The sequence below is a fragment of the Erpetoichthys calabaricus genome, chromosome 7 (assembly GCF_900747795.2).
Source record: "Erpetoichthys calabaricus chromosome 7, fErpCal1.3, whole genome shotgun sequence".
NCBI lineage: Eukaryota > Metazoa > Chordata > Cladistia > Polypteriformes > Polypteridae > Erpetoichthys > Erpetoichthys calabaricus.
Window position 1 is genome coordinate 54,278,062 of NC_041400.2, and position 16,961 is coordinate 54,295,022.

A 16,961-nucleotide genomic window follows, 5' to 3' on the forward strand; every position below is an offset into this window, starting at 1 on the left:
ATAACAGATTTCCCTAGGCTGGGGAGAAGCAGGAGTTTAGTTAAGCAAAAAAAAACATCTAAGTCTAGGTAAGAATTTTCTGTCATTAGTTTTAACTGTTTATTTTCCTCTTTTCTTTTTTCAAAATACCTTTAATAATGCCAAACATCTACTTTTACATTTAGTTACTGGATTACTGAGATTATCCAAATAATTTTCAACAGTATTATCTAATTAACAATACCTCAATAATCCATATGCCAAATATCAAGAATGTATTAAAAGAAAATGAAAAATGATTAAATACCTCATAAAAAATGTTTTTCAGATTAGTCCTAACAGAAACAGCATTTCTTTTTTATTCTAACCAGGAAACCAATGTATGCCTTGTTAAATGTAGTAGTTTTGCTTTTCTTTCAATATTAATAACAAACATAAAGAGCGTAGCATAAGATTTTGAGGAAGTGACCCCATTTTTCTGCACAAAGTGTGAATTATGATTTTTGCTTCTTTCATGATTTCTAAATAATCCTCTTCTCAACAGATCTGATTAACCAAATTAGCTGGGAATATCTGACATTTCATTATCACTACAGATGCTCATGAGTTAACATGCAGGATTTGGTGACTTGTAGTATCACAATGTGGAAGGTTGCTGGGCATTCAATGGGTTAAATTGGGTGCAGGTAACACTGGGGAAGTCCAAGCATTGACCAAAGAGAAAGAAAACAAGTAAGCAGACAATCCTATTTTCCATCAGTGTTTGAACACAAACAATTTCAAAGAATTTAATTCAGCCTTTTCACTAAGATCAAAGACCTTTCATCCACTTTTGTCTTTTGCTCATCTAATCGCTGCCAACTTTCTATCCTGCTTTCACTCCTACTGTATATATGAAACTGTTTCTATTTCGAGTCACACATCTAATGAAGGCTCAGCAGGCAAACGTGTCTCTAACCATCTTTGATCTCCCACACAATGGGAGGTCTGAAACTTGAAAGTATTGCTTAAGAAAAGGACCTAGGAGTCACAGTGGATACAGTCAATATCCACTTCCATACAGTGTACAGAAACCATTAAGAAGGCTAACACAATGTAAGCATATGTAGCATGATGTGTACAGTACAAGTCATAGGAGGTTATATGCACTAGCGAGGCCTCACTTTGAGTATGCATGCAGTTTTGGTGTTTGGGCTGCAAAAAAGATGTAGCAGAGCTAGGGAAATGTCCAGAGAAAAGTGACAAGGCTGATTCCAGGACTACAGGGTATGATTTATCAGGAAAGATTAAAAGAGTTGAACTTTTTCTGTTTAAGCAAATGGAGATTAAGAGGTGACATGATTGACAATTTTTTAAAATTTTAAAAGAATTAGTACAGTGAATCCAGACTGTTAGTCCAAAATGAGTTCATCAAGAACATAGGGACACAGTTGCAAACTTGCTAAGGATAAATTTCACACACATGTTGGAAGTTTTTCTACACACTGAGAATCATAAATATATGCACACATAGATAGGAATTTAAGGATATTCAAAACGCAATTTGATGTTATTTTGGAGAAATTAGGTGATTAGGATTGGCAAGCTTTGTAGGGCTGAATGACTTGTTCTCTTCAAATTTTTTGTAATGTTTTGATTGTTGTGAAATGGATTCCCAAACATAGCAAAATGCTTGTAAGGCTTCCAAAATACAGGTACAAAGCAGGCAATGATCTTCACTGGCAAGCCCAGAAAAGACCAGCTTGCCATAAACTGCTATCTGCTGGATTTAGCTTGGCTAATCTAAAGTGGGGGAAAATGGCTTAACATTTCAAAATATGAAAGTCTGTACACAAAAGGGAAAGCAATCGTTATAAATAGTTTATTAGAAAATATATAAAATCAGGCAAGAATGCTCAAAAGAGAAAAAAGGCACAGATGAGTTGCCTAAAAGGAAATAAATCCTAAAATGTTATTAAGTAGCAAAATCCAAAGACAGAACAGAAAATACTTAAAAAACAAAAAATCCCAAGAAACAAAGCAATACATACAAAACAAAGCAATGCAGACAAACAATGATTTCATCTCTCTGGCTGTTTAAAAGATGAGCAGAGAGGACTCAGATAGGGTGATGTCAGAGTGGCCCCGTCTGTCATGAGGAACGGAGGCACATTTAAAAAGGCAGTACATAATGACAAACATAACAAAACACACACAGATATGAAAAATCATAGTTAAAATGACAAAAACAAAATAAAACAAACAATACAAAAGCACAGACTCATACATAACTCTACTCTTCACCATTTTTAACCCATTTTTCCCTCCTGTACATGCATGTGAATGAGCCCTTGACTAACTCTATCACATTTAATAATAGATTATAAACTACGGAAAACGTTTACACTCAATACAGAATAATCTACATTTTTTTAACATTTGTGCAGTTGACTTCCACAGAATGAAAAATCCTGATTGATAAATGCACTTCAGGAGAAGTAAATACACTGAACATTTAAGAAGAGTTACATCAGGCTATGAAAATTACTAATCATCTTACTTGGATAAATACATCTCCTAACTTACATTTTCTACTGAGGAAACCAGTAGATGTTAAAATATGGTCTGCAAGATGACAAACATCATAACTAAGCATCATACCTAAAACCCTTGTTGAAGCTATGTCACAGTAAGAGAATCAGATACTTTGAATTGCCCTTATTTGGTATTCTTTCAAAGACAGTGACATTTCCTTATGTTTTATTTCTGTATAGGATATTCTGATTGCACTCTGCTTATTTAGTATACAATTATCATAACAAGCACCACTACGGAAAACAGAGGACAGTGCAAGGAATTCAAATTTCAGCCCATCTTTTCTTTGGATGTGTTTATTGTTTTATTAAAATCAGACAGCTCTCCAGAGCCAACTCCTCCTGGCACTTCCTCACAGTTAAAGACATGGAGAACACGTCCAAAAAATAAAAAAAAATAAGAGCACTGAAGCTGGCTGATCCTTTACTGATCCTGTTGTTACTTTCCTCTATTCCAGTCGTGCCTCACACTGTTAATGAACATTTTGTCTGTCAGCAATCTCTTCTACTGTGGTTTGTATTTTGAATTATTATGCTTTGACATTTACATACTGTATTACTTTTGCAAGTATTGATTCTGTTTATATTATTGTAATATCCAACTTCAGTTTATGCAGCAACACTGTAATGAGCCCTGTGATGAAAAATTACAGTCTGTCTGCCTGCCTAGACTACAGTACAGTATCTTCAACTCTAAAGTGTGATATTGGATTTTTTGTTTGTTATCAGTGACTATCCTTACAATTTTTTTGTTTCTGTGTTATTATTGCTTTTTGTGAGGTTTAAGTAATTAATATTTTTGTGTATCACACAACATTTCTAACCTTGTTTATCCATTTTTACGTATTCTGGTAAAAAGTTTATTATTTATATATTGTTAACTTTCTGTGACACTATTTTGTTCACTTTTCTAGGTGTTGCCATTTTAGGAACTTTGTTGCTAGGATGCTACTCCTATTTACTGGGAGTCGTGCTCTTGTTTGGCATGACATCTGACGTCAGTTATGCAGCGATTTAAATACTAACATGATCCTTTACTTATCACCTGTGATTAAGACCTATTGTGCATGTCTCAATTAGTTTTTCTCACTCAGTTTTTGACTTTGTTTTATTTTCCTGTACTGTGTGTTCACTGGCAGAACACAGGTATAGCAATATTGGATTTGTATGTTATTATTGTTCACAGAAATACATAACATTTTCAAAACTGGTTATATGAGGATTGCAGAGTGCTATCACTCTTCCTGGAAGTGTTAGGAGAAATGCAGGAATTGCCCTTAGATAGAGCAACAACCTATGAAAGAGGCCACTCATACATCTAAACTCATAATCACAGCTTTAAAATATGGGAGGAAAACCAAAAGTAAAAGAGAGCAACATGGGAAGACATCAATGAACCAGCAACACAAATGACTGTCCCACTATGCTGTCCAGTTTGGGTGAAGTGATGAACAGAATTCTTCATCTTTTCGTATTTGCTGTCTTTGAGTTTTAGTGTCTCTTGCAAAGTTCACTGTGTCAGTGTCTTTAGAACCAGGTAAACACTGATGACCTCATTGTATGCTTCTCTTACTCAAAATCTTTGTTTGTGTCTGAGATAGGTGGTCCATGGCATTGTGCTGATTTAAAATAAATAATCATGCCTTGCAAGAGTGTAGGTTCTAATCTGGCGTGAGTGTGCCTCATTAATTCCTCAGAGGGCATGACGCATTCACACCCGTGCCCTGTGAGAAGCATTAGTATAAGAAGTGTCTGCATGGGACAGAAGGGGAAGAAAAAAAATATGAGACAAAGAGAGACAGACAGAGAGAGAGAGTGAGAGAGCCTTGAGAACAGCATCTTGGAGGGAGGCAGGTAGAGCCAGGCAGCGTGGATGCGAGAAAGCATGATTGTAGGCCCGTGAGGGAGTGAAGGATTTGCACTCTAGGGTTGAATCATCCCCACTGATTAATTGGTGAGGAGTGGGTGCAATTGAGAGTGAGTCCTACCTCAGAGATCCGAGGTACACTATGGGTGTGAGAAGATGGAAGGATAATGGATCTGTAAAGTAGCATCTCTAACCACTCTGCTATAAGTTCTACACACTTAAGCTGATGTAATGAAAAAATGTGGTAATTTTAAGGTAGAAATTACATTAAGACATTATCTTTGATTTTGCCAAAGTGGTCCTTAGTAGTGTGCGAAATACCCCATATTAATTGGGGAGACCTTATTTGTGCTCCATTGTTGGATGAACACTGAAATCTTACGTTGGTACTGTGGAATACACAATTTAATATATAGAATGCCATCAGGATATGGATATCTTAAATAAACTAATCCTGCCATGCGTAGATAGATAATCTGCAAATAAAAGGAAACCCATCTCATATTTCTGATCAGCACAATGCAAAATGGCAACTTCACTCACACACACACACACACACACACACACACACACACACACACACACACACACACACACACACACACACACACACACACATCTGTGGGGTAGAGCAACAGTCACCAGCTTATTTGTTAAAGTGCTGCTGATACTTGCTTTATCAGAAGTACATTTCATTTGTTCTGTTTGAACAAAGAAAAAGTATATCACACATTTTGAAGCAGAGAAATTTGTGCAGAGTTAGACTAAATCAAATAACATCAACCTGCCACAATACGCTACCATGGCTGTTTGTTTGTCTGTCCAGGATTTTTAATCACCTGTAGCTCGCAAACCGTTTCACCTATTGACTTGAAATTTGGTACACATATACTATGTGACGTCTACTATCCGCTTTCGGGGTGATGAGTTTTATTCTTTTTATTTTTATTTTATTTTATTGTAGAATCAACTCTCGGCAGCGTGCAGCACAGCGGCCGTGCAGCGCATACGTATGGGCGCCATTCTCATTCCCTACCACCTTTGCTAATCATTCTTGAGGCAGATTGAAGACTTAAGTGCCAACTTAAGTGAAAAATTAAAGAAAATGTACAAAGTAACTGCAACACAAAAACTAACAATCAGTTTTAACGCAAAAAGATGCCAACGAAAGAAGAGAAGCAGCGGGCCACTAGAGTAGAGAAAAGAAGAGCTGCTCAGGAAGTAGCAATCGCATCAACCTCTGAGCAAACGAATGATAAATGTAAAGAGAAAGAGCTCAAGTCAAGTGTATTCACTGCACGCTATCATGCAGTATGCCGTTACTGGTATCTTATAATACGCTACCGTAGCTGACAGTTTGTCTGTCCAGGATTTTAAATCACCTGTAACTCACAAATCATTTGAACTATTGACCTGAAATTTGGTACACATATACTATGTGCCATCTACTATCTGCTTTGTGGTGATGATTGACCTCCAAGGTTATTGCTCTTTTATTTTCATTTTATTTTATTGTAGAATCAACTCTCAGCAGCGGCCAGCAGCAGGGTGTCCGTACACATGCGCCGTTCTCATCCCTACCACCTTCGCCATCACTTCCAGTACCTCTTCATATCTTAAATCATTCTTGAGACAGATTGAAGATTTAAGTGCCAGAATAAGTGAAAAATTAAGGGAAACATACTAAGTAATTGCAACACAAACACTAACAATCAGTTTTAACGTGAAAAGATGCGGGCTGCTTGGGTGGAGAAAAGAAAAGTTGCTCAGCAAGCAACAAGCGCATCAACCTCTGAGCAAATGAATGCTAAACATACAGAGAAAGAGTATGAAAACTATGAATGTTCAAGTCAAATGTATTCACTGCATGTTATTGTGCAGTGTGCCATTACTGGTAAATATAAACTGTATATATAAAACACTATATTTGTATTAAAATAAATAATGTTCTGCTTTCTATATTATATTAATAGACTGTTTTCATAGAGATAACTCAAAAATAAATATCTTCCTAAATCTTCAAGAACATTATTTAAATTAATATTTTTTATTACCCTCCTAATCTTTTCAAATGACCTTCTCTGTATGATTCAAATCTACCAACAATGATAAACATGAAAAAGCAGTAGTATGCTTGCAGCAGAAAACAGTCATAATTAAAAACACTTCCTTGATATTACATTTGCATACACTTCATGAGTATTACCTCAATATTTAAGATAGGCTGACCTTGAAAAATAAGAATCAGACACAGCTTGTTTTGGGCTTATCTTAGGATGAAGTCTAAATGATTTCAGCAATTTAGTATGCAAAACTGTTTTATTTAAGTTTATGGCCCTGTGATCCACATTAAAAGTAAAAGGTTAACACCAGCACACTAAAACTGTTTCACTAGAAAAACATGAAAGGAAGCCAATGTTGACAATGTACAATACCATTGTTTGATTTTCCAAGAATACACATCTTATTCCGTGAATTTAATGTACATAATTGTGATATTAGACATGAAAAAATAGAATAGAAGTGAAAAGCTTGGCTCACAGGGACTGGATGTATTATTGGCCACTGCTGCTGAGCATCTGGCTGAAGTGTTAGATCATCGTTCCATCAAGATGCCTGTAGTAGTGTTTTGTGATTTGATGTGGAAGTCTTCTTTTTGTACTGCTTACTTATATTTTATGTCAAGTGCAATTAGCTGGATGAGTTGAGAATTTCAGGGATGAGTAGTGCCCTATCACCACTGGTGGAGTCACTGCCATACTTCACATTTCCTAAGATTACAAACAATGTGCAATGAAGTCAAGCTGGGTAGGCATACAACGTCTTCATATTGTACGAAAGGAATATTTATGCTTTGGTCCTTGCTGCAGAAGGGTGTATGGTCATTTTTTGCAACATAATAATTCTTTGCATTTATATAGCGCTTTTCTCACTACTCAAAGCGCTCGGCAATTGCAGGTTAAGGGCCTTGCTTAAGGGCCCAACAGAGAAGAGTCCCTTTTTGGCATTTACGGGATTCGAACCGGCAACCTTCCGATTGCTAGTGCAGATCCCTAGCTTCAGAGCCACCACATGAAGAAACAAACAGCTGCTGTTTGCATTTTAGAATTATGTCACCCTATCTTGTGCAATGTCTAATGATGTTTGTGAAGCATAACATTCTTTACCAGGTAAATGAACACAAGACAGAACCAGTTGTGAATGGAATTCCAGTGCATCATCAGCCATCTTGAAAATGTGCCAAAGATGTAAGAAATGCCTTTAGATTGTGAGAGTAAATAAGTAAACAAATGTCATATAGGCACATGAAGAACAAGAAAAATCCACATCGAAGGCACCCCAGCTTGGAGCCAAATGTGAGTCTAAGTGCTATGAAACTTAAACTCACAAGAAACAGCAGAGTAATCATCTGTATTATCATTTCTTCAGTATGGAAGAGACAGATTTGTGTACAGGGTGCCACCATTTACACTGCATTTCAGTCTAAATGACATTTTAGGAAAACTCAAAAGCTTACAGCATAACATGAAGGTTGAATTGAAAGTATGCAATGAGGAATAAAACATATTTTAAAACATAGAGGGAAGTTAATAACATATTTCAGCATGATTATATTTATTACTAAATAGGTGGACTTAAACCCCTCATGAGTACAAACCATTCACAAATGCTGTACTTTGATTTGAGACATAAACTTATAATAATAAATGAATAGTCCAAGATTCTTCTATATAAATATTACATTGAAATCATATAAATAGTAATTTCACCATAGGATTAGATTTATCCATTCATCTTTCACAACCTGAATTTAATCACATAATTGTCTGCATGATAATATGAACATGTCAAAATGACTGATGCTTTACCAGACCTGGGGAGAAAAATGACCAGAAAGTCCCATAATTTCGTAAAGCAAAGATTGAAGATTTAACCAGATAAAATGAGAAGAAATTGAATGAAGAGAACAATTCTACTTCAAGTTCTTTGTTAGCTGGGAATAGTCAGTACTCAACTCTCCATGAGGCTGCTATGTAAATGAGTGAATATCAGTCCAGTTCACCAGTTCCTGATGTTTTGTGCTCTTTGCTAAATATTTATTTTGGACAGGTAGATGAATTAAACACATAAAAATGAAAGTTACTTTGGTCTACATTTTTAATATAAAGATAGACAATTTTATGATGCAATAAGTCTTATTCAGTTTACCTCTAAAACACAATCATCTAATGCGCTGATTTGGTGTACAAATATGATGATGCAGTATTTCATCACTGATATGATATAGACACTACAATGCAGAGAAGCTAGAATTTAGTATCTGCACTTTTAAAAAACTTGGTGTAATTTACACATTCTAGAAAGTATGACATATCAAAATATTTAAAACTAAATGGAAAACAGTGTTGGACATGCATTTTGATAAAATATCATTAGTAAAGAATTGTTGTAGAGGAAATGTACATAATAACAAATTACATACAGTACTTATAGCAAGGTTTGAACTGTCTTGCATATTTAAACTCATATTGATTACATTTTGAAGATTTCAACTAACATTTATTGAGTAAATAGCGTTGTGCCATTGTAGGTGATTTAAATTTTTTAATGTTTTTTGGCCAAGTTGATTGTCATACATTGATTAGGTGGACCTGGTCATGTACCCAAAAGCAAAAGTAATAATGATTTAACCTTATCCATCTATCAATATGGTAAGTGGCAATCATGATATCATACTCAAATGCATATGTCGCATTAGGGCAGACAAAGCACCCTTACTAGTATTTTGTTGGAGACATAGGAGCAAATACTCCCCATCAAAAAGCAATTTTGTTTCTTTTTTAGAAGGACAAATATTCAAAAGATGTTTTTTTTTAAAGAAGCAAGAGATACACTTTGTCTGTTTTTACATCCTAGTGTCTGGACCAGTGTGGCTGGACTGACCAGGCAGTTTTTTTTTTTTTATTTGATTTGTTTTTGTTTTGTTCCTTTATTTTGTTTCTTTGTTTTCCCTACCTGGATATTGTTCTATTAGCATAAGATGTTTTGGCATTGCTATGCATTTAAGCTACAGTAAAATAACAAAAAAAGATACAAGACACAACATGTACCATTGAGTCTCCTAGGTTTAATAAGCAGCAATATGACTGAAAAAAACATACATGAAATGTCCTAAATGTTAGCCTGGTGAAGACATTAAAGTAAGACATTGTTTTTTTTCATCTGGCCCTATGTGACCAGATGTAGGTGACTACATAAATCTACTAATTCATATAAATTAACATTACAGTGCTGAAAAAAGAGAGCTGTAACACATAAACTATTGTACAAACTTGTTATAAAAATAACACAGAAAAAATAGAGGTCAAAGTAATAGACTTATCCAGCAAAATTAAAAAAAAACAAACAATAACAACCTTACCTTGGCCTTCTTTTTTATATGGTAAACGAAAATGTCAATATCACACTCTAATGCATGAGGACACAGATACCCTAAAATCCCTTTCAACTGGATAAAAATGATACAAGTAAGCATATCTCTGTTTTTAAACTTTTCTGGTTCTGACCTTGGAAAATCTGTGTCTAAGATTACACTCTCCTCCTTTCATTGTGATGCCTTGTTCCTTTGCTGATTTCCTAGTTTGACCTTTGTTGGACCTAACAAAATTTTCTTGTTCAACAACTCAAATTTTGTTTTGTGACAATGTATCTGTCTTAACCTCTTCAACACCAAAAAATAATATGAACACTTCTGCACTACAGCAGAAATTTGCATTTATGTTTTATCTTCCATTTTGAATTGTGTTGCTATTCTGTTGCATGGCAGACTGTTACACACACCTATAATCATTCACACAGGATCATTTTAGACTCATCAACGAGCCTCACCTGCATACCTTTGTGGTGACGGAGGAAACCAAATGAATCATGGAGATGGCCAGAGATGAATATTACACACACTCAGCTTATATTTGTTAAGTGATATGTTCCTTATATAATCAAGTACATCTATAAATTAAAAATACACTAAAATGAGAAATGTAATATCTTTAATTGTCAGTAAAGCCAACTGCTTTCAGATACACTCCATGTAATTTTGTTTCCAACTCAACATTTAAAGATTTGTAATTTGTGGTGATTAAACAGAAACTGCATGATTAGTTTTAACATATTTAAACATAAGCCATGTGACTTACTTGAATAAGCATCCAGGTGAACTGGCTGAGATAAAGGTAGTGTGTCACCAGTCCTAGAGCAGAACAGCCTTCTTCTGATAGTTGGCGACTGCCATATGCAGATACAAGAAAGGAAACCTGAAATAAAAGCAAAAAAAAATTGAAGATCCAGGTAAATGGCATGGCAAATGGGAAACAAAATCATTATTGCTGAATCTTTACAAAGGCCACATTGCTGTCTTTGTACTGTTTTGTGTTAGAATGTGTTACTAACTGTGAACAGGAGGCATTCAATCCTTTGAGCCTTTTATAACTGCCTTTTATTTTATTTATACATTATTTTTAAGGAGTTAATACTTGAGAATGAGATTTTTGCAGAGTACGTGGAATATAATGTATTACAAATATATAGCTTATATAAAAAGAATACTTTTGTCTTTTATATATTTATCTTACCCAATAATCGTCCTCATTTTCTGGCTAAAAATGTAAGAAGAAGAAGAATATGCTTGGCAGCTGAAAAATGTAGAAGTATATCCAAGCAAGTTGAATTATACTACCTAAGATTCAGTAAATTTTATTTTTTCCAATTACAAATAGTAATGTGTGTTTGAAAACTATTACACAATAAAGGGTCATGTAATGATTTTACAGTTTAACAAAATTAAATGGCAAGCTAAAATTGTAACAAAGGCAAGTGATATGGATTACAAAATAACAAAGAGACTTCCTCCAGTAGGAACCCCAATAGAGCAATGAGTGAGTAAGTTTCAAGTAGAACACCAAGGATTGCCAAGGGGTACATTTCTTTAGGACTTTTTATAGCCTTGGTTGGTATTGTTGGCTTAGTCTGGTGCTAATACAGACAGTCAAAACTGAAATCAGCCTAGTCCCTAACATAAATTCAAGAGATGCAAAAACTGTTACCTTATGTTTAAATTTAGCTATAATTCTGCAGAGCCTGCTAACAGTGAATGAATGGGCTGTTTGAGTATCTACCTGCTTCATAAGCTGTCTATAGATATATTACTTTTGTAATGATGTGATTTTACTGTATAGCTCATCTTTAGTTCTACAACCTTATCAAGGTATGCTTGAAATATGAGATAATTGTTTTTAACTTGTAAACTTCAATATGAAGCTCCTAAAGAAACAGATACAGCCTTTACCACAAACATTTGATTGTTTAATATATATATATATATATATATAGTCACACACGTGCGAGTAGGAGGCAGCTAAAGGACCTGAGCAATTGTAATAAAACATCCGACCAGGGGGTGGTGGATTGCACTGACTGTCTTTCTCAGTTCCCTACAGACCTTTCCCGGGAAATCCTGCAAGGTTCCGGTGCCTCAGAAGACATCACTTCCAGCGCTGGGCCCTTTGCTGACGTCACTTCCAGAACATAAGACATCACTTCCGGTGTCAGCCCCTTTGCTGATGTCACATCCAGCCCAGAAGACATCATTTCTGATTCCGGCCCATTTGATTACGTCACTTCCTTTGCAAGCCTTTAAAGCCTCCATCTTTGTCTGTAATAATCAGTTCTGTTTTGGACTCTGTTCTATGCACATCGTGCTTCAAAAACTTAACTTTTGCAGCCGGGAAAACAATATACAGGTGGTTGCCCCAAATCTTTATGATGTCTGTGTTGCTTTATTATCACAATATATATCTCGCTATTATAAAAAAAAAATCCTGTAGAGAAACAGTACGGCTACGAAATGTGATCTTCACGTTAAGATCACGGAAGACACTTAAAAGACCCGCGAGACTAGAGAGATTGACCATGGAGCGTGTCTCGGAGACCTTAAACATGAGACTTTGTGCCAAGAGATTGACCCAGGACCGTCTCGCAATGACGTAGAACATGAGATTCTTGCAAGACATGCCCTACTTACAAATAAATAAGAGCAAGGGCAGCCAGCAACACACTCAGACGTGTTTTGGCTTTGAGCACACACAGATCCAGGGCTCTCAGTGCAAATAAAGCATATAAGGACAATAGGTTATAAATGAAACGTAGACGACAAAGCAAAGAAGAAAGCAGCATGGAGAAAAAAGACTCAAAAGCGTTGGAGAGACAAAAAAGAAAAAGAATAATCTAGGTGCAAATTCAGAAAATAAGGAAAGTAATTATCAGCCCGAAACAAGTGGAACTGAAAAAAAAGCACGTCCAATTGGGGACGTTTGCGCTATACACATGCAGAGCAGGTTAGAGATTATGAAAGTAATGGTAAGTAATTATCAGCCCGGAACAAGTGGAATTGAAAAAAAGCACGTCCAATCCGGACGTTGGCGCTATACATATGCAGAGCAGGTTAGAGATTATGAAAGCAGTGGAATTCGAAAGGCTCAAAAAAAAAAATAGTTGGCGCGATACACATGTGGAGAAAATTAAAGAATATGAAAGTAGGAAAATTAGAAAGTATAAAAAAATGAAAGTAAAGATTGCAGGAGCACAAACAAATGGAAATTATTACTCGAAAAAGGGAAAATAATCACCATGGACCAGGTGTCATTAAAAAAAAGCAGGATAAAGCAAGGTCAGAAATAAAAGACAGAGTAGAAAACAAAGTAAAACGTCATAAAAAGGTTAAAAAACAAGGGGGCCAAACACATGCAGAGCAGGTTAGAGATAATGAAAACTGGAATTCAAAAGACTCAAAAAAAACGTAGGTGCGAAACACATGCAGAACAAGATACAGAATATGAAAGCAGAAAAAAGTGACACTGTCAAAACCAAGAAAGTAAACATCACATTAGCGCAAACAAAGAAAAATTATTACTCGGAGAAATAACGAAAAGGTGAATAGAGATCAAATATATGGACATAGGTGATATGTCAGAAGTATGTAAATATTGTAAGGCTTTGAAGTTTAAGTCAAGAGAATTTCAAAAACGGAGTTTAGCTCACATGTATTTATTGGTTACTTTGCAAAAAAAATTAACTGCTGATGATGTGGATCGTTTTGTCTGTGCTGAAATTCCAAACAGAGAGAGCTATCCTGAATTATGGTACAAAGTCATTAAACACATGTCTCACTGACCTCATTAAAAAGATTCAGCATGTTGGGACTCGAAAGATTCCAAATATTGTTTTTACAGAAGTTCTGAAATAAAAGTGAAACTAATGAAATAGCAACAATTCAAAAAAAAAAAAAAAATCTTAAAAGTGTGTATCTGGAAAAACAAAAACAGGGGTTGTCGAGCGAAGCGAGCAGGGGCCAAACCCCCTAGTATATATATATTATATATTAGTTGTGTTTTGCGTATAATGTGAGAGGCACTTATTACAATAACCATATCTGTCTGTCTGTCTGCATCAAACAACAGAGCCCTCTGTGGACTGATTCCATTGAAATGAGAAACACTTATTTATCAAAAAAATGTATCCAAACAGTTCAATTTTTGTTGAGATATCCCAAACAGTTCATGCTGTACAAAGTTTTTAAATTCAAAATCTCCCATTGAAAACTATTGGTGAATCTGCAAACTCAGCTCTCTTAAAATAGAGAAATGTTTTGTGAGCCTTCAACTAGGAATGACTTTACAGTCTCAACTGTACGTTGACAGTGGTTATATCAACTTGCATATTATCCGCTTTTTCAGCTCCAATAGCCACTACTGATAGCAAACATATCCCCAATACAAGATAATGAAACACCAGTAGACTGTATCCCAGATGCTTGAGTACAAAGGGAAGAGAACCAGAGAATCAGCACACCTCCTGATGCTTTAAGCCATAGCAGGTAGGTTAAATGATCTTCCTAACTGTAACAGTATAAAATGCAAGCAAGCGAAAAAAAACGTTATCTAGATATAAATGAGGTACTCTGTGACATGTATACCATTATGAACATTTTCTCAGTACTAACCTTACAGTAAACCACCCTCACAATTCCATTTTCTGCAGATTGCAATGACTGACTATTTCACTGACACTGTAATTTAACATTAGTCTGCCACACTCACCTGGTATCCATAATTGTCAATCGCTGTAATAAGTTGTGCCTTACACTTCTGTTATTTCCTAACATTTGTCATAACTGAATAGCCTACGTAAATGTGATTGGAATGGGAAGGATATTCTAGTAGCTACAGAAAAGCTTTGTGGCCCTGAAAGACCTGGGAAACTCTGGGAACTGATGTGAGGTACCAGTAGCTGTGAAGTATCACTGTTAGCTACTGCACTAAAAAGGCAACCGACAAAATGAACACATTTTGGAAAAAAAAAAAAAGTTTTTTTGACATATCGTCCATCATGACACAGTGATCTTTAGTTGAAACTTAGACCTTTAGTTAAAACTCTATGACCTCATCCTGTAGGATAATTTAAGTATCTCATTGAAATGTGCAGTCTTAAAAATTAAAGCAGACAGAAAAAAAACACATTATAAATGTTATGAGAGGCAACAAATGTATTTAAAACACTCAGCATCACAACATATGCTACTGAGATGCATGTCTTTTTCTACATGTATTTTGGCCAATTTTCATACATTTTACAGTAGAATAAACTACCTCTCCTCCCTGCGTGGAGTTTGCATGTTCTCCCCGTGTCTGCGTGGGTTTCCTCCGGGCACTCCGGTTTCCTCCCACATTCCAAAGACATGCAGGTTAGGTGGATTGGCGATTCTAAATTGGCCCTAGTGTGTGCTTGGTGTGTGGGTGTGTTTGTGTGTGCCCTGCGGTGGGTTGGCACCCTGCCCGGGATTGGTCCCTGCCTTGTGCCCTGTGTTGGCTGGGATTGGCTCCAGCAGACCCCCGTGACCCTGTGTTCGGATTCAGCGGGTTGGAAAATGGATGGATGGATAATCTACCTCTGCTCATTGAATTCTGTTATTTTTAGTAACTGTAGTAGTACTGTACTTGTTTTGACATTCATTTCTATTTATCTAAAGAGTCAACAAAAGCCTTGAACCTTCTTCTCGCAGAGCATTCTGCTCTGTTAAATTTCACTTTTTCAGTCACTCTAGAAAGTGTACTAACTTGTCTTTCAATCCAATGATTTTCTGTTTATCTACATATTATTTTTTACTTTGCCAAAACTACAATAATTTACCAGTCCATAGTACCATTTCACAAAAGTTTGCATTCACTCAACATTTTTTAGCTGGACTGGTGAAAACAATTGCATTTCTAAATATAAACTGCTAAAAAAATTAAAGGAACACTTTGAAAACACATCAGATCTCAATGGAAAAAAAAATCATGCAGAATATCTATACTGATATGGACTGGGTAATGTGTTAGGAATGAAAGGATGCCACATCGTTTGATAGAAATGAAAATCATAAACCTACAGAGGACTGAATTCAAAAACACCCCAAAATGAAAAAATTATGAGGCAGGCTAGTCCATTTTGCTGAAATTTCATTGCAGCAACTCAAAATTGTACTCAGTAGTTTGTATGGCCCCCACATGCTTGTATGCATGCTCCTAATGAGAAGACGGATGGTGTCCTGGGGGATCTCCTCCCAGATCTAGACCAGGGCATAACTGAGCTTCAAAACAGTCTGAGGTGTAACCTGGCGGTGTCGGATGGGCCAAAACATAATGTCCCAGAGGTGTTCTATTGCATTTAGGTCAGGTGAGTGTGGGAGCCAGTCAATGGTATCAATTCCTTCATCCTCCAGGAACTGCCTGCATTGCCATATGAAGCCGGGCATTGCCATGCACCAGGAGGAACCCCAGACCCACTGCACCAGCATAAGGTCTGACAATGGGTCCAAGGATTTCATCCCAATACCTAATGGCAGTCAAGGTGCCGTTGTCTAACCTGCAGAGGTCTGTGCGTCCCTCCATGGATATGCCTCCTCAGACCATCACTGACCCTCCACCAAACCGGTTATTCTGAACGATGTTACAGGCAACATAATGTTCTCCACAGCTTCTCCAGACCCTTTCATGTCTGTCACATGTGCTCAGGGTGAACCTGCTCTCATCTCTGAAAAGCACAGGGTGCCCATGATGGACTGACAATTTTGGTATTCTGTGGCAAATGCCAATCAAACTTCACGGTGCCGGGCAGTGAGTACAGGGCCCACTAGAGGATGTTGGGCCCTCAGGCCACCCTCATGGAGTCTGTTTATAATTGTTTGGTCAGAGACATTGACACCAGTGCCCTGCGGGAGGTCATTCTGTAGGACTCTGGCAGTGCTCATCCTGTTCCTCCTTGCTCAGAGGAGCAGATACCAGTCCTGCTGATGGGTTAAGGGCCTTCTACGGCCCTGTCCAGCTCTCCTAGAGTAACTGCCTATCTCCTGGAATCTCCTCCATACCCTTGAGACTGTGCTGGGAGACACAGCAAACCTTATGGCGATGGCATGTATTGATGTGCCATACTCGAGAAGTTGGACT

The 16,961-nt window shown here is 36.6% G+C and overlaps 1 protein-coding gene across 1 annotated transcript in view; it reads right to left on the bottom strand.

The window, feature by feature from the left end:
• Nucleotides 1-16,961, bottom strand: part of adgrv1 (adhesion G protein-coupled receptor V1) — a 697,787-nt gene that overhangs the window by 144,896 nt on the left and 535,930 nt on the right. The window contains exon 84 of the mRNA XM_051930189.1: nucleotides 10,617-10,733. Within this exon, the coding sequence (XP_051786149.1) occupies nucleotides 10,617-10,733 (117 nt within the window). The remainder of the gene's footprint in view (nucleotides 1-10,616; nucleotides 10,734-16,961) is intronic.